The sequence below is a fragment of the Myxocyprinus asiaticus genome, chromosome 19 (assembly GCF_019703515.2).
Source record: "Myxocyprinus asiaticus isolate MX2 ecotype Aquarium Trade chromosome 19, UBuf_Myxa_2, whole genome shotgun sequence".
NCBI classification, from domain to species: Eukaryota; Metazoa; Chordata; class Actinopteri; order Cypriniformes; family Catostomidae; genus Myxocyprinus; species Myxocyprinus asiaticus.
The window spans coordinates 31,048,740-31,067,978 of NC_059362.1; the positions used below are offsets into that span (position 1 = coordinate 31,048,740).

Here is a 19,239-nt window from a genome sequence, read left to right on the forward strand (position 1 = left end):
CTGTCTTAAGGAGAGAGCTTAACAGAACCCATCATGGGGGACACTAAGCTCTACCTTTTGATGCTTCTATGCACCATAATTTTGACAGGTAAGTACCACTAAGGATTTAAAGACCTTGCCCAGGGATTTTTTTTTTATACATATAATTTATTATTTAATTATTTTTGATGAGGGATAGGGTGTAGGGGGTCATATTTCAGTTCTAATAGTACTCAACTGTTTTTAGTTGAAGTGGGGAGGAAATGATAAATAGCCTATGCAATACAGGATAAGTATCTAACTGCTCATAACCATACATAAAATGCATACAATGTCTATATAAATATATATATATATTGTAGTGTTGAAGTCTTCGTTGGTGATTTTTAGTGTCATATTGAATTTTAATCATTTTTTATTGACTAAAGTTGCATCGTATTGTAACTATTGTCAGGTAGCTGGTGTTTTGATATTGTTTGTATAATCCTCTTTGTTGTTTTTCACTTGTAGATGCTCAAGACGAGGAAGCACCATGCCTTTGTAAGTGCTAAGCTAATAATTTTTTAACAGTCATAGTTTTTTTTTCTCCAATAGTTTATTAAGGTTCTGAAAAAAAAAAAAAAAGAAAAGAAATAGTACATTTTGTTTATTTTCTATATAATTTATCTCTTCATTTCACAAGAGCAATCTATTGTTTTCGAGTTATGGTCAATCATTAATGACATGATTTGTGTTCCCCTAGTGGCCAAAAGGTATAAGAGCTTTCACAAGTATGAATACACATACGAAACAGAGTCCTTAAATGCTCTGAATGGGGAAATGAACGGCCCAAAGGCCAGCTGCAAGGTATGCGTGTCGACGTTGTCGATTCTTTGAAATCATTCCAAAATCACAAACCTCATAACAACCTCATTCAACCTCTGTTTAACATAGGTTGAAATTGACGTCCCAGGAACATGTAGCTACATTGTGCACACAACTGAGTGCACGTTGAGCGAGGTGATCGATGTTGATGCAGAAAGAAAGCCTGTCTTTGGGCCATCTGCTGGTGCAGATGACTTCAAGGCTGCCATGGAGAAGTAGGTTTTATCGTGGTTTTCAATTTGAAAACATTGCTAATCAGGTCGAAATGAATATTAAAATGAACATATACTGTATTGGAATAAATTAAACACAGATTATTCTGTTACTTTCTTTTATCTACCTTCTAGTAAATACCAACAGGACCCTTGACAGAATGATTTAGAGGAAAGTGATCATGTTGAACAAACAATGACCAACCTTAATCTTGTTACTCAGGAACCCACTTAAGTTCACCGTTGAGGGAGACAATGAGATCAAGTTGTTCCCCGAGGATGATGAGCCAGTCAACATCCTGAACATCAAGAGAGGTCTGATCTCAGCCCTGGCAGTGCCTGTGCTTGAAGAGGACAGGAACAAGAAAATGGTCAGTCAGTCATTCATTCTAACACAGAGAAACCTTAATGACAGTAAAAGTAGTGATGCTACAAAAGTAAATTTTTAACATGACAGCTGTTATAGTGTAGCTTTTCCTGTAACAAGCTAATTTTCCCAACAAGTTTTCTATGTCACATTGTATTGTGCCCACTGCCCATATTCAAGCAAGTGAGCTGATGCTGTAATCAAACCCACTCGCTAAGAATGTTTCTGTCTCTCTCAAGTAGCACTGAGAACTTATCGAATTGTTGGTTTAAATAGTTGGATTTAGAAAAATAGGTTTTTAAGATGAACTTGAGATGAAGGTCTTCAATGAACTTGTTGAAGAAATTCTCTGATTAATTCATAGATGTATTTTGGGTAAATGTATGTGTTCGAGTTTATTGTTGTCACCTTTAAAATTACATAAACTGATAACTATCTAAACATATTGCTGCCTTAAACAGTGTTAAAATAATACTAAAATAGTACCTTGTAGTTGGCTACTTTTTGTTAGCTTTTTGTGTAGTTAGCAACTTTTTTAAAAGAGTAACATCAATGTTTAACTACTTTAAAGGAATGTTCTGGGTAAAAAAATAAAAATAATTAAGCTTAATTAATAGCATTTGTGGCATAATTTTGATTACCACAAACACACTTAAAAAAGGCTAACATGTGTTTACATCTTGTGGCTATACTTTTAAAACAGTGTATATTTTAACGTTTATGAACTGGTCCCATTCACTTCCATTGTAATTGTTTCAGTTAACCATGATTTTTGCTTCTTCTTTTTTTTATAAACGTCTAAATAATTTTTGTGGTAATTAACATTATGCCACAAATACTGTTGATTGAGCTTAACTTGTTCTGCCCTTATAGCATTACTTTAAATAATGAGCTGCTTGTTACAGCCAAGAAATGCAGTTTAAAAGTAACTTACCCAACATGGATTACAACTTTGAACTTTCTTCCAAACCAGCCCACCATTTACGGTTTGTGCAAGACTGGCTACTCTGTGAACACCAGAGAGGATATTGCCACTGATGTCACTCTCAACAGAGACCTGTCCAATTGTGACAATTTCAGGCCACTCAAGGACCACACCAGCCCCCTGGCCCTTATCACAGGCATGGTAAGTAATTCCATCTTTATGTTTATATAAGAGAAAATAACTGTATGTACTTGATATCTGAGAGAATCATGATTTATATTGAACTTGCTTTATTTCATCACACAGCACTACCCACTTGCTCAGCTGATCAGGAGTAGCCAAACCTGCAGCTACAAGTTTGATAATGAACAGAAGCATATGACCTCTGGTGCTTGCACTGAAAACCACATTCTTGTGCCTTTTTCATACAAGTGGGTTTATTATCAGCTACATGACAACTTACATTTTGACTCACCATTTATTTTATTGCTCCGCTAAGTCACATTTTTGATCATCAACAGAGGAGAGTATGGAGTTACTAATGTTGGAAAACAGGCCTTGACTCTGGTGGGAGTGACCGAGTACAATGACAGAATATTTGACCGCAGTAAGCAATAGCTCATACATTTGAATTAGTACACTTTCAATGTGATCCTTTCAATGTGATCAGTGAACAGAGGTAATCCTATTCTGTTGGTTTACCCACTTCTAGATGTAGCCAACATGAAGACCCTGCACCTCGATGGCAATGTTGACTCAGTTCACCCGATTCAAAATAAAGATGCCATGTTGACTGTTCTAAGGGAACTGGCTGGCCTTTCAGAGACAAACAACGGACACAACAGAGCCCACCTGGCTCACAAACTTGTTTCAATAATCCGCAAAATGAATGCAGAGACCCTGGCCACTGGTCTACCAGATGCCCTGGAGATTTCACGTTCCCTGATGTACCAGGCGTTGTTCCAGTGTGGCACACCAGAATGCAGCAGTGCCATTCTGCAGGTTCTCAGGACCTTTGACAGTTCTTCAATAGAGATTGACGCTGCAGTGTATGCCATGGGAATGGTACCCAACCCTTCCAGAGTTCTCGTCAAGGAAATGCTGGAGATGGCCAAGTTCAAGGCTAGCAAACCCATCTACTATGCTCTCAGTAATGCTGTCAGGAGGTGAGACAACAAGCACAAATCAGAAATAATCGTGTTGTTATTTAATCTATTTATGATTTTGACGTTTCAATGCTCTGTCTTATACAAGGCTCTATGAAGCTGAAGGACATGTCACCCCTGAGATCCAAGCAGTGGCTGATTATGCCCTTGAACACATTGGAGATTGCACAGGGGACCAGGAACACATATATTTGTCCCTGAGGGTATGTTAAAGTTTTGCTTGTATGCAACATGGCTATGTTGGTCCACCGGCTAGGCCTGCACTAAACCAGCATCAATCAGCGTAAACCAACCTAGACCAGCTGTTTATGCTGGTCTTCTATGTGGGGTGCTTTAACATTAGAGTTAAACATAATAGCTGATTTGCGTAGTTTTGGAAAAATACAGAGCCCTGTGCTTGAAATCTCTTATTGTAGGTCATTGGAAATATGGCTGATGCTGTTGGAGCTGCAAACCCTGCTCTGAAATCAGCTATTATCCAATGTGTGAACCAACCTGCTGCATCTCCTGAGGTCCAGCAAGCCGCTATTCAAGCTTTTAGACAGACTCATGTCTCCGAAGAGGTAACCCAAATATACTATGTAAATGAAACACAGTTTAAGTTTGGGAAACATAAACATTCATTAGTAATGCTCTTTCTGAACCAGGGTAGAGAGGTGCTCATGCAGGTACTTCTGGATGGAGCTGCTCCAATACAGAAGCGTGTTTCTGCCTATCTCATTGTGATTAAGGACCCTCAGCCCCCTGAACTGGCTCAGCTGGTTACTGCTCTGCTTAACAATGAAAAGGTTCAGACCATGAGCTTTGTTAACTCACATCTCAACAACATTCTGAGCTCTACAACACCAGAGACCAAGGAGTAAGTAGAAATAAAAATGCATTTTAATGTAAAGAAAAAAATATATCCAACACCTTCTGCTTCTCAGACTTAGGGAGAAGATTCTCAATGCCCTCCATGGCAATGAGATCAGAACTGTCATGGATCCAACAAAGTACTCTCGCAATTACAAGATTGGCTCTCTAGAAGGAAATGTGATCTTTGAGTCTGCAGACCTTCTACCCAATGAAGTCATGCTGGAGATGACTCTGAATGCTTTTGGATACGACTTGGACATGATTGAGGTAAAAGAGTTTTCCAAATTTTGACATTTTCACATCTGTGGAACATTGGATAGTGCATGTGCTCATGATGAGGCTCATGGGCTGTTCACACCAACAGTATCTAGCTTTTTAGTGCAATAACTCATTTAGTTTGTACAACCCCTAAGTACGGTTATGTCCATGGACATGAAGATTCGAATCCAGTCTCCTAATCCCATTCCCCCTCCTCTGCTTTCCTGTCTCGCTACACTTTTGTGTATGTTAAAGGCAAAAGTCTATAAATAAAATTTCACCCTTTCGGTATTTACACTGACTTTATTAATTTGTACTAATTGTCTAGACTAAAGATTAATGCCTTTATTTTGTGTTCTCACTTTCAGATTGGGATGAACGGTAAGGGACTTGAACCCACTATTGATGCCCTAATTGGTATTGATGGATTCTTCCGTGACACTATGCAGAAGACCATCAACTATGCAGCTGACAAATTGCCCAAAGGCAATAAAGTTTTGGAGAACATGTTCCCACGTCTGTGGAATAACATTAAGATGAAACAGGTCTTTAGATTCATGTCTTTTCCACATTATGAATGTAGGAAGCTCCATTGATGAAATTCTCTTTGTATCAGTTCAACACACTCATGTAAATTTCTCACTCTAGGCCCCTCAGAGCATCATCAAGGAAATAACCAATAATGTTAACAAGCTCATCCAGAAGCTGAAGGCTCTGGATAACCCAGAAGCTATGATCTACCTGAGGCTTTTGGGAGCTGAACTTGGCTATCTCAAAACCAAGGATATGGAAGACATGGCCTACTCTGCTGCTTTGCTGACTGATAGCCTCCTAAAGATGTTCCCTACTGATGTAAGAACTGTTTTGAAGAAACTTTCACTTATTTAAAGTAGTGTTTAATGGTATATTGAGGTAATGTTTTACTGATATAGACATATGTAAAAAAAAAATTGGGGGGGGGGGGATGGTTCACCCAAACTGACATTAATGTCATTATTTACTCACCCTCATCTTGTTACAAACCTGTATGACTTTCTTCTGTGGAACACAAAAAGAGATGTTAGGCAAAATGTTATCCTCAGTCACCATTCACATTCATTGTATGGAAAAAATGTACAATGAAAATGAATGGTGACTGAGGTTAACAATCTGTCGAACATCTCCTTTTGTGTTCCACGGAAGAAAGAATGTCTTATGGATTTGAAGAAAAAAAAAGCTAATTAATAATTGTAATTGCTTACCAGAATGTCTGAATGAAAAACAACATTAGTTGAAGAGAAAGGTTAAATGTGGTTAAATACCTTGCTAAAAACACCATATCAGTACAGCAGTGTTATGATCAAAGTGACCTTCCAGTTTACTGGGTCACTCCACCTTGAGAATGAACCTGCAGTCTAAGCATTCACAGCTCAGATCATAAACTGTTAGGAAGTTTAAACAATCAGTTCAACATATAATGACGTTTTGATACAGTTCATCAGGAACCTGTTCTCAAGCACCAACAATGATCTTTTCCTTCACTACATCTTCATGGATAATGAGTTCTATCTGCCCACTGGTACTGGAGTTCCACTGAGAGTTGCTTTGTCTGGTACTTTTGCTCCAGGAGTGAAGGGAGGACTGAGAATTGCTCGTGACATGGTATGAATACAGCATGCTTTGACTAAGACTTTTTTTCCTATCATATGGGTAATTTTCAGTGGAGTTTTACCAAGCTACCTTAAACTCTTTGTTTGTATATTCAAACAGAGTGAGATCGCTTTCATGCCATCTGCTGGAATTGAGTTTGTGACTGAGCTTGGAGCTCTCTTACCTGACTATGTTCAGTCTGGCCTGGAGATGCATACTATCATCTACCATGAGAGTGGTCTGAGAGCAAAGGTTGCTGTAACCAACAAGCAGATCAAGCTGACCATTCCTGCACCCCAAGCTCCAGCTAAGATCATCAGTGTGACGCAAGTTGTTCCACATTTGTCACAGAAAAAGCAATTACAATCAACAAAACCTAAAGGCACAGTATGTAAAGAAAAAAAAAAAAGTGTAATTTTTGCTCCACATATACGTTATCGAAATGATGTAATTTTTCCCCAATGCACAGCAACTCTTTGGTGTCAGTGACTGGTGCTGAAACCAAGACCATTCCCACCATTGCTGAACGCATCAATATGGAAGAATGCACTCTTCTTTTCCCTGGTTTGAAGTACTGCAGTGCCCTGCAATATACTGATGCCTTTTCCAGTGATGCCTCTCCCTACTTCCCCTTAACTGGGAATAGCAAGTAAGGGAAATACTGGTTTGTTTGTTTGTTTGTTTGTTTCTTTAACCCAAAGCTGAACACTGACACTCTATTTAGATTTGACATTGAGCTCCACCCCACTGGTGAGGTTTCTGAATACACAGCTACTATCGACTATGCATATGAGGAGATGGTTGACAAAATGACTTTTTCCATGAAGGCAGAAGGTAATGCATTGCTTCACAAACTAATAACTTGTGATCTCTTGGAATTTCAAGCTCTATTAACTAGCAACTCAAATGTTGCCATTTTTCAACATAGGAACATCCTTTGAAGGCACAGCTGAAGTGAAGTTCAACAGAGAGAAATACACTGTTGCTGCTGATCTCCAAATTCCTGACTACGATCTGAAAGCTGGACTTAGGATTGGTGCTGTTGACCCCAACACTAAGGGCAAGGCAACACATTCCATTCAGATTGACTTCATCAACAAGGATATACCCCAGGCATCTCTTGTTGCCCTTGCCAAGTAAGCACATATCAGTATTAAATATGTAAAGAAAAATAATAGCATAATTATTATTAATAATACATTGCACAAATAAGCTTATGAGTTTTTTCTATATGTTTAATTGCAGCAGAATTAATATTCTTTTAATTCTTTAGGGTAGAGACAATGAAGGATGCCATGCTGCAGGTTCAGCTGCTTGTCCCTCATCTTCAGGCTGATGCTAAAGTAACTGCAAACTTGAAATGTGCTGAGAGCCATACATTAGAGCTTGAGAGTGACCTTAAGCTCCCTGAGACTTCTTCTGTGCAGAAAGTCATTCTGAAATTTGGTACACATTTAAAGTTTTCTTTGTAAAACTACAGGAAAAAGTCAGACATTCTAATTTGTAGGGATGTCCCAATACAGATACTGGTATGATACTTGTATCGGAATCAGGTCCGATACCACATTCATGTACTTGTGCTCGTAAAAATGCTCCAATACCAAAAACCAATATCATATGAGGTATTTATGTCATTATGTAAACAATCAGCACACAAATTAAAATCACATTATGTCTTACTGTGATTATTAATATGCGAAGGCTGCGATTTACTGAGATATATAGTTTATATATAGTTTGCATGTGCTGCGCGCTTCAAATGTGAAAGCTTGTAAATGTGTAGCGCTGATGTTCTGCAGACATAAAGACACAAAATGCTCATACCTTTTAGAGCTCCTTGGCTCATACACGGAAAACACTACCACGAGAATCGCGCGCCTTGTTTGTAGCAGATGACAGCGAGCAGAGCGCTAATTCACTTTGTAGAGCGAGGCACATACAGACTGCATATTTACTTAATTAAATAGCAACCTTTTGTGGTTTAATAAACACATTTGGTCACGTAGTGAACTGCTTTTCCAGAATTGAGAAGCTACCATCAAAAACGGAAACGGCTTCAAAATAAAATCTTCCGCCAAAATAAAAGCTCCAATTAAATGGGAAAAAAGTATGACAGAAATTAATCACCAGTGTATAGATATGTAATATTCATTGTACTACAACTACTACTAAAAATAATATATCAATAGTAGTATTACATTTAAGCAATATCTCACATCTGTGATGCTTTGTTACGTAGCACTTAATTTGATACAAATAATACAATATTATGTTGAAAATTAATTGTTCTATTTTCATTTAATTACATTTTAATGAATTAAGTTATTTAAATGCAATTTTGATGATAAAAAAAATCTGTATAGGTAAGTATCTGTACTCCTTGTTCTCAAAAAAAATGGTATTGGGACATCCCTACTAATTTGGTTGTGTGAATATGCATTATAAATTATTTCTTTTTCAGTCCTTTGAGATATTAGCCAATTTTCATATTTGTTTTAGTGTTGTGAAGCAGAATGTGGAAAATTTAAATATCACAAATTTTTCAGATGCTGAGAAGATTGAGGCTGACGTTAAATCAGATGTCAGCTCTGAAATTCAGAACATTATTCCCATTGATACAATCAAAGCCATGGTCAATCACCTTCTTGACCAGCAGATTGGCCAATCTGAGTTGAAGATCCGTGATGTCTTGATAAAGTCATTTGAGGTAAATTCAAAATAATCTTGTTTAAAACCCCATAAATTTGTTTTAAAAGTCTGAATTTTTTTCTGAAAAGCATGCAATAGAAGACAATATGATCTGGAATATAACGGTGGATCCATAATTTTCTAGGCCTCTAATGCTTACCTGGAACAATATGCTGCTGAGATCCCATATGTGCAAGACCTTAGGATTCTTGCCCTCCCTGAAATCACTCTTCCTGAGAGGCTGTTCCTGAATGCGTGAGTGAATTACATTCTACAGTTTATATATCACAATTTTCTGTCTACAAAGCATAACAATACATGTTAGAATACAAAATTCACAAACAAGAATGGGGGATATAATGTTGCACATGTTTATTAATATTATGCAATAACAAAAAAGTACATTGACAGGATATTTGATTTTCTTTAAACAGTGAGGGTGCAGCTAGGTACAAGTTTGGCCAAAATTATTACACCATCACTATTCCAATTCCTCTTGGTGGGAAATCTTCTGGAGATTTCAGCTTCCCCTCTGCCCTGACCACACCACATCTGGCAGTACCTCAACTTGGCCTGGAAATTGCTTCCATTAACATTCCTATTCCAGAGGTCTCTGTTCCTGAGACCCTGTCTGTGTCGCTGCCCGTTCTTGGAATGGCAGAGGTGTACAGTAAGCTGAGCAGCAACCTCTACAACATGGAGGCAATTGCTTCTGCAGGCAGGGAGTCTGATGAGCATCCAAGCTATTCTGCCAAGTTTGAAGTAATTGGAACAAGTCCATTAGATCTCCTTTCAATCAAATTTGAAGGTTTGTTTTGCAAACATAATTTTCCTAAGCACTGTTATTGCAGTGTATGCAGTGTGACTTATTTGTATTGTATCTATTACTTGAATGAATAATGAAAATTATTCTGCTTATATTTAGGATCTGCTTTAGTGACTGACACACCTGGTGAATCTTTGAAGGCTGAGGTGAAAACTGCTGTCATTCACAAGCTCATTGATGCCAGAGTTAGTGTTTTTGAGGAAGTGACAACTGCTGATAAAATCAGCGTGAAATCAAGCAGCAAGATTGAGGCAACCAGCCCCTTGGGTATGAAGATTTCTCTGGAACACACAGGCCAGGTTGGAGTCAATGCAATGGAGATTTCTGGAGATGGAAACCTGTTGGGATCTATGAAGGCTGGTCCTCTGAATGGTGATGTTGCTCTCAGGCAGTCACTTGTTCTATTCCCAGAGGCGAGAATTGATTCCACCCTAAAAGTAGATTCAAACCTTTTCCAAGCACAGAACATAATTGAAGCAGCCTTTGCCAATGGAGAGCTGGCTGTCAAATCAAAAACTACAGCATTTGAGGACATTCTGATAAACAATGCTGAAGTCACCTTTAAAGGGTCCCTGCTTGCTCTGAAGTCAGATACCAAGGCAATGGCTCTCGGCCTGAACATCCAAAACGAGGCTGAGGCTAGTGCTGGTCATAATGTGGTTAATTTGAGGGTTAAGTCTACTGCTGACAGGTTTGGAGATAGTATCAGCTCTCAGATTACAGCAGGTCTGGATGCCAATGGACTGGCTTTAAACAGTGATGCCTCAGCAAACCTGGCTGACTTCACAGCTTCCCACAAATACAGACTGTCCCTGACCAAGGATGGCTTGGCTACGAGTGGCACAACATCACTAAAAAGCCCTTTGACATTTGAGAACAACTTCAGTGGAGCCCTTTATGCTTCAAAGCTTTCATTGTCTGTTGAGACTATGGGTGAATTTGCTGAGATGACAATTGAAAATACAAACTCCCTGTCTGCTTCTCTGTCCTCTTTAATTTTCACCTCCAAAGCAGATGCCATTGTTGCAGATGGAACATCATACAAGCATGACATCTCCCTTCAGGTGGAGCCATACAATACTTTAGTAAACTTCAACAATAATCTGACAGTTCTGCATGTCAGCCTGCTTAATGAAGCTCATCTTAAGGCAGAGCCATACAAAGCCGACTTGACTGGCAGTTTAAAGCTTGCTGCTGGAGAAGAAGAATTGAAACACATATACGAGATCAGATACACAGATCTGGTAGCCACAGCTAAGTGTAGTACTGCTGGAAAACTTATGGGATCTTCTATGAGCCACAACACAGAAGTTGAGATTGCTGGACTTGCAGTCACTCTCAACAATGTTGCCCGTTTCAACTCTCAGCTCCTGCGCTTTGACGGTAATGTTTACGCCACTGCTGTTCCATTCAGCTTCGTTGTTGATGCCCTTGCCAATGCTGACGGTGACTTGCATTTGTACGGAAAACAGAGTGCCCAAGTTTTCACTAAGTTCCTCCTGAAGGCAGAGCCACTTGCTTTTGCACACTCTCACGAATGCAGAGTCTCAACAACTCACAATCTGGACAATGGTGTGTCAATTGAAACCAACCTTGATAATAAGGTTGACACTGTTCTGACACCCTCTGAGCAGAAAGCCACAGTGAGAGTGAAATCTAAGGTAAACAACCATGTTCTCAGCCAAGATGTGAGCACTTACAACACCCCTGAAAGGCTTGGACTAGAAGTGTCTGGATCCATGATCACTAACCTCTTCAATACTGTTGACTCTGGCAAACAAGACTACTTTTTCTCTGCCTTCCTAAAATATGATAAAAATACCAACAGCAATGTCATCAGCCTGCCTTTAATTGAGAACATTCCTGCAGTCCTGGAACGCATCCGAATAACAATTGTTAGAATTGCTGAGGCTCTGCAGGATTGTATCAACAGAGAAGGCATTGTTGCAAAGATTCAGAACCTACACCAGCACATTATCGATTTTGTGAATGAGCTAAATCTTGAGGAAAGAGTTCTCCAAATCAGACAAGACCTGATTGCTTTCACTCAAAAGTATGCAATCACTGTAGAGGACCTGGATAACTCTCTGGTGAATCTAAAGGCTGTTGTAGAGAAGCTAGTCACTGACTTGGGCACTCGTTTAGATGAGATGGAAATGGTGAAAGAAATTTTTGCAAGTGGTACACTCTCTGACACACTAGTACAGAGACTAACAGAGGAACTGAATGCATTCAATGAAAAATATGACATCAGAGCCATGGTTCTTGCTGTTATCGAGGCCATTGAAGATGTAATTAAGCAGATTGACATGATTAAACTGAAGGACAGCGACATTGCCCTTTTGCAAGATCTTGATGAACAATATGCTATTAAATCAAAACTGGAGGAAATTGTGAGAGAGCTAAAGCAGATGGTTGCAAACTTCGACCAAATGAAATTTTTTGAGGATATGAAGAACTATGTTGCCTCTGTCAACTTCAGAGACTATGCAGACCACCTTGTGGCTCAAATCAGCAAGATTATCAAAACAGCAAAACAGTTGCTTAATGAACTGGACATTGTTGACCGGTTAAATTCATTCTACATCAATATGAGAGAAATTCTGGTACAATATGAGGTTGAGCAGGGTATTGAAGCAATTCTGAACAGTGTTTTTGAGCTTAGCGATAAGTTGAAAATTGAAAAAAAAATTCAGGTTCTTGCCAACATTTTGAAATCTATCCAGATCTCTTTTAAGCAGCTGCTGGATGAGTCCATCACATACCTAAAGACAACAGATATAAAGCAAGCCATTGAGCAATTGAACAATTGCCTGGACAACTTCATCAAAAGTGTCAAATCATTTGACTACAATGCATTTGTGGAAGAGGCCAACAAGCAAATCAGGGAATATACTAATGAATTAAACTCCCTAATTGTGTCACTTGAGATTCAGGAGACACTTGAGGCAACCAGACAATATGTCAACTATCCTTTGTCATCTGCCAATGCTTTCCTGGAGAGGATGAGAGCGGTCAAAGTTGCAGATGTGGTTACTGAAACACTAAAAGACCTTGAAAGACATCTAAAAGACTGTGAAGTCTTCAGTACCATTAAGGAATTTGCAGAGAGCCTCCATCAGATATTTAGTGACATGGAGATCACAGGGGAAATTAACATCCCAACATTTTCTATTCTCTATTTCTACACTGTGCCCCCAACCACAATCTACTTTAATGATATAAAGAATACAGTTATAGAACTTATTGACATCATCATCAACTTTGACATGCAATTGTTTTTTGTTGATGATTTCTTTGGCGACCTTAGAATGAACTACCTGCCAGACTTTTCTGCCGTAACGCTGCCAGAGATCAACCTTTCAGAGATCTCCTTGCCTGCCATCCCTAAATTCATTGCTAAGCGGCCATTACCAGATATTCAGATCCCAGAATTTAAACTCCCTACAGTCCCTAGTGAGCTCTTGATGCCGTGCTTCGGAAAGCTGTATGGTGAGTTTAGACTAACCATTCCTATTTTTAACATTAGAACTACCGCAGAATTCTATAATTCCACTGAAAGTGCAGAAACCCCTCAATTCTCTGCATACATTACCTCACATGGAGCATCTTCTGAATATGACATTCTTAAGTACAGTCTAGATTCCACTGCTCGGGTTGCTGTGCCTAAAATGAGTCGTGTGATTGTTGCTGAGACCCTGAAGATCGCACACAGTGTCCTAGAAGTTGAACATCAAGCCTCAGTAACACTCTATGGCCTCTCAGCCCAGGCTACTGCCAAGAGCGCTGTGAAGGTAATTACAGCACCATATAGTGCTGATGTCCTAAACACTGCATACTTTGCTCTGGAGGATGGAATGTCTGCAAATTTTAAAACTGTTTATAATGAAAAGGTAAACATTCCTCTGCTCTCATTGGCCAGTGAGCAATCTTATACTCACGAGTTAGTCGCTCGCCAGGACAGTGTAAAAATTGCTCTGACTTTTATAGAAGGAGGCAAGGGAAAATTAAATGCGCATGACATCTCTGATGAGTTCAACTACAAGACTGCCCTAGATTTTACTATTAGTCCAATGACAGCCAGGCTAACCTATACTGGAGATTTTGATAGTGGAGCCATAAAGATTAAGGAGAAAATAAACACTGATGCTGTTGCCCTGAGCCACATTGATTTTAATACCCATATTGAAGTTAATTCTGGTTCTGGAGACACTTTCTTGTTAGATACTTTTGGAAAGGCTCATCTCACAGAAATGAAGTTAGAGATGAAGGCAACCCATGATACAAAGCTAGTCGGAAAACTTAGTGGTACTTTTTCCAATGTCTTTTCCATCTTAGTGCATCCCGCTGATGTGGTATTTGATTTCCTGAACAAGGGTAATGCCAAGATCAGCCTTCCAGACCCTCTGTCAGCCAAAATTGATTTCCAAAATGATTATTCTATTATCCTAAATAATGACAAGCAACAGATGAGCACTGTAGCACTTGCCCGTTTCAACCAGTATAAATACAGTCACAACTTTACAGTTGCCAACAATGAAGATGAGACAGGCCTTTATGCTGCGGTGAATGGAGAGGCCAATTTAGAATTCTTAACAGTCCCATTCAGCATTCCATCTATTCCATTATATACTCCATTGGTGGATTTCAAAACTACAGAAATCAATGACATTAACCTATATGAACATACTGGTCTTAAGCACTTGTTGACCACCCTTGATCAGACCATTGATGCAGATGTAAAAATTGTCTACCAGAAGAGCAAATTTGCACCCATTTTTAAATATGGTCTAATCAATGTCCCCTCTCTGGGCAATTTGATCTCTGAGGTGTCTTTTAAGTCCTCTATATTCAACCTGAACGCTAATGCTGGTATGTACAGGGAGGACAACCTGGCAGTTCGCTTTGGTGCTACATCTGCCTCTGTGTTTGAGGGACTGAAGGCCAAGCTTGAAGGAACCAGCAGCCTGAGCACCAAAAGTGGATTAAAATTGTCCACAGTTCTTCTCGTGGAAAATGCCTACATTGACGGAAACCATGAAAGCACTGTAACAATGAACACAAATAACTTTGAAGTTGTACTGTCTGGGGCCACCACTGCAAATATTAACCTGCCAATTTTTACAGCTAAAGCCAACCACCAACTTACTGCTGATAACAAGGCTCATCCAAATGCAGCTTCAACTCTAAAGATAGAGTATACTTTTGACATGCCTATTATTAAGCTTGTTGGAAGTGGAGATACTGAAAACAAACTGAAATTTGAAGGAGCCCCAACGTTCATCTCTGTCGAGACTGCCACAAAGGGTAACATTGATGGAACATTCCTTGACACTGGCTTTGTGAAGGGAGTTCTAAATAACGAGGAATCCATCTACCTGAATGGCAATAGTTTGCGATCCACTCTAAAGACAGTAAGCAATGGGAACCTGAATTATGGAGATCTTAATGTAGGATTTGATGTGGATGAAAACCTGGCCTTGGAGGCAGCAGTTAAACGTTTGTACGCTGTGCTGAAACTTTCTTTCAAAAACGAAGTAAATATTGGAGATTTTAACACAAAGGGGGGTCATAGTGCTCTGGCTACAGTTGATATGGAGCTTCTGAAATCACTGACTGCTGATGTGAAAATTGACTTGTTTCAGCCAAGCAGCCTTGGTGACCTCAGCATCTCTGAGATATTGGTTGCGGAACTGACTGTACATAAGCAAAAAGTTGATTATTCCTCAAAGATTGTGACTCCAGTATATACCACAAATGTTCTCGCTAAGTTAGAAGGTAATGCCCCAGTCTTCGAAGCTGTTCTCAAGGCTGCAGCTACTGCTCCAGTTGTGTTCCTGGTGTATGATTTTGACAGTGAGTATTCACAAAGGCAAAAATTCAAGCATTTTCAGCAAAGTTATTGCCTTGCATTTGAAGGTAAATAAATTATTTTGCTATGCTTTCACACAAACCAGGCTCCATGGATATTACAATGGAGAATGATGCACTGATGTTAAAAGCTAAAGCTGTATATACACATGCTGACTTCACTATGGACATCAGCAATGCTATTAGCATGAGGTAAGTAATGTGTTAAATGTTTTTCTAAACGAAATGAGGCTTCTTATGTTAATGTTAAAGGAATATTCTGGATTTAATACAAGTTAAGCTCAGTCAACAGCATTTGTGGCATTACCGCAAAAATTTATTTTGACATGTCCCTCCTTTTCTTAAAAAAATCAAGAAAAAATTAATTAGGTTACAGCGAGGCACTTATAGTACAATGGAAGTGAAGAGGGCCAATCCGTAAACATTAAAATACTCACTGTTTCAGAAGTATATCCACAAGACATAAACAATATGTGCGTTAACATGATTTTAGTTTGATAAAATCGCTTACTAACCTTTCTGTGTAAAATTATATCCAGTTTTACAACTTTGTTGCAATGATGAAGTAACACTGTAAGATGAAGAAAAAGAATGAGCTTTATTGCCAAGTATGCTTACACACACAAGGAATTTGTCTTGGTGACAGGAGCTTCAAGTACACAACAATACAAAAACAGCAACAAGATATATATATATATATATATATATATATATATATATATATATATATATATATACACACACACACACACACACATACATACACATACATATATACATATACACACATACACACACACACATATATATATACATATATATGAATATATATACATACATATACATACATACATACATACACACACATACACATAAGTAGTGCAAATCTAAATACAAATCGGTTATGTACAGTGCAAGGGAATGTAATGGCAGAAGAGGTAGGATGTGTTGGATAATATAAAAAGACTAAGTTGTGTATTGCACATTAATTATTGCTCAAAGGGTCAGTTTTAACTGTTCATGAGATGGATAGCCTGGGCGGGGGGGGGGGGGGGGGGGGGGGACCCTGTAATCCAGCAAAACATTTTAATGATGAACTTTACAGCTCAAATAATACATGTTTTAAGAGAAGAATTAATGTAAGTGCTTTTATTCAATTATAAGCTTCACATTTCTGCCTTTAAACCCTACAAAAATTGGCCCCATTCTCTTCCAATGTAAGTACCTCACTGTAACCTCGATTTTTGCGTCTTTTTTTTAATTAAAAAAATTTTTTTTTGTGGTAATCAATGTGACACAAATGCTGTCGATTGAGCTTAACTTGTGCTGAACCCATAATATTCTCTTAATAGACAAAGTAAAATTCTTGTATTATGTATGCAAGTATTCTTTGGATTTTATCTAATTCTGATACTTTATTGATCAATAACAATTAAAGGTACTTATGAATTCAACTTTCAGTGACTCTAGCCACACCCTGAATGTGGACATCACCAGCCCAACATTCACTGACATAAACTTTCGCTATGCTGCACGAGAAGATGGGACTAGTGCCTCAGTTTCCACACCATCAACTGGTTACCTTGGTTTCCAGCTTCAAGGAAGGACACCGTCCCAGATGAATGCAAGGATCTATAGCCATTATGCTGTTAGTGGCATTTCCTTTGTTACTTTTTCAAACCTATCTATTCATGCATAAGTAACATTTTATAATAAGGTTGTATTCATTAACATTAATAAACTACATCAGATAACATAAACTAACAATAAACAACACTTTTTCAGGACTTTTTAATCTTGGTTCATGTTCATTTCAACATATACTAACACATTTTTTTAATTAAAGGCTGTAAATGTTAACATTAGTAATGCATTATGACCTAGCATAATATTCAACAACTAATATTGAACAATTTTATTTTCATAAATTAAAATGAAACCAAGATAAATACTGTAAATACTGCACAAATAATTTGTTCATTGTTAGTTCTTAATACCTAATGCATTGACTAATGTTAACAAATAGAACCTTATTGTAAAGTGTTACCCACTCATATATTTTTTTATTATCTGGTTGCATTTACTGTTTCTGTATTGTAAACATTGTATTATTATTATTATTTATTGTATTTTTTTAATTTTTTTGCAGTCTGCTCCTGAAAATGACGTTGACATTCTGATCATCAGAGCTGCAGAAAAAGGAGAAGAAAAAATGCTGTTGGTCACCTACAATTTAAATGCTCCACATGATATGCTTGTTGGCCTGAAGGAGAGGCTACCAGTTATTTTTTCCAGCATTAAACTATTTGCTAAAAAACATGCCATCCTTGGTGCGGTTGAAGGATTGAAGAAAGCCATTGTTTATGCCTTTGGAGAGGCCTATATTGCTGCTTCTAGCCATACCCCAGATCTCAGCGAGCTGTCTATTTTTTTCAGAAATGTAGTTGTGCAGTACCAAAATGCCATCCAGACAATGCTTGATAATGTTATCAATTTTCTGAGAAAGAGCCATTTACAACTGCCTGGAATGGACAATATAGCTACACTGCCTGAAATCTGCAAGAAAATCTCTTCTAATATTGCAGCAGTACTAGAGCAACTCATCCAAAACCTGGAGATATACGTCTATCCTATCATTGAGACCATCAGCACAGCCAAGGTCCGAGATAATGTGAGAAGCACTCTAAAAAGTCTCCAAACTCAGATTGTGGATGCAGTGAAGAATCAGGAGTGTTTGGATGTGATTCTTGAGAAACTAAGACACACCCACCAAGAGAATGTTGAAAAGCTTCAAGAATTTGTCAACAGCATCAAGTTCGACACCCTTGAAGTTGTTGTGGCTTCCCTTAACACTTACTACACTCATGCAGTCTCTGTGGTCAAGAGACTGGTGGACAACATTGAGGCCATGTTGACCTTGGAGCAATTCAGTGCTGTGTTTGAGCAATATGTTGAGCCCTTCTGTAAGACCATGCATAAGATCCTCACAGAGGTAATTATCTCCCTTCCCATTGAGCCTGACACAATGATTAAAGTTAGTGATGGGAGGCTGGAGACTGAGCTCCCTCTCTCTTTTTTCCAGTAAAATGGTCATTCTGAACTGACAGTGAATGGATAAAACACTACAGTCTTTTGGAAAGAACATTCTTAAATGTACATTGGCAAAATGGACAATTAACTGAAGTGTTATACCAACATGTATATAAAGCCATCACTGATACCTGACATGCATCATTATTATGCTATCGTATTATTCTATTTGTGTAAACGATGATTCAAATACTAACCCAGGTGTCAAGTACAAAAATGTCAATCACGTATTGTTTCGTCCTTTGTTCTGTATTTGAAATAAATGGCATGATGGATTTGGTAAAATAAATAACTTTTACTATGCAATACAATGCATGTGTTTTCATTTTGTTCTTCCAATGATGGTAGTCTATTGATCTAAAGAATTTAGTAAATTGATTCCATATGATTATGATGGAAAAATCATGCAATGCTGCGAATCAGTAGTTTTAACCATGTTCACTGAATGAATTTTACATGTTCCTTCCTCAACATCATATATACCATGTACATTATTATTAACACTAAAG

The 19,239-nt window shown here is 38.3% G+C and overlaps 1 protein-coding gene across 1 annotated transcript; it reads left to right on the plus strand.

Annotated features, from left to right (window-relative positions):
* On the plus strand, positions 1-19,041 carry LOC127456702 (apolipoprotein B-100-like). Its single transcript, XM_051725196.1, has 28 exons — positions 1-88; positions 490-519; positions 722-825; positions 913-1,058; positions 1,279-1,426; positions 2,396-2,548; positions 2,654-2,778; positions 2,869-2,954; positions 3,060-3,513; positions 3,602-3,716; positions 3,930-4,076; positions 4,161-4,372; positions 4,440-4,635; positions 4,995-5,171; positions 5,275-5,478; positions 6,100-6,267; positions 6,376-6,581; positions 6,725-6,904; positions 6,980-7,089; positions 7,184-7,391; positions 7,529-7,701; positions 8,802-8,962; positions 9,089-9,198; positions 9,378-9,751; positions 9,869-15,625; positions 15,727-15,832; positions 17,102-17,288; positions 17,790-19,041. Exons 1-28 carry the CDS (start codon positions 34-36, stop codon positions 18,723-18,725), a joined length of 11,028 nt encoding a protein of 3,675 aa, XP_051581156.1. The 5' UTR covers positions 1-33; the 3' UTR covers positions 18,726-19,041.
* The last annotated feature ends 198 nt before the right edge of the window (positions 19,042-19,239 follow it).

Bases quoted from the DNA above. Each gene is read 5' to 3' on its own strand.
- LOC127456702 (XM_051725196.1), top strand. From the start codon at position 34: ATGGGGGACACTAAGCTCTACCTTTTGATGCTTCTATGCACCATAATT. The intron at 2,779-2,868 runs GTGGGTTTATTA...GATCATCAACAG, and splicing joins CTTGTGCCTTTTTCATACAA to AGGAGAGTATGGAGTTACTA. The intron at 8,963-9,088 runs GTAAATTCAAAA...ATAATTTTCTAG, and splicing joins TCTTGATAAAGTCATTTGAG to GCCTCTAATGCTTACCTGGA.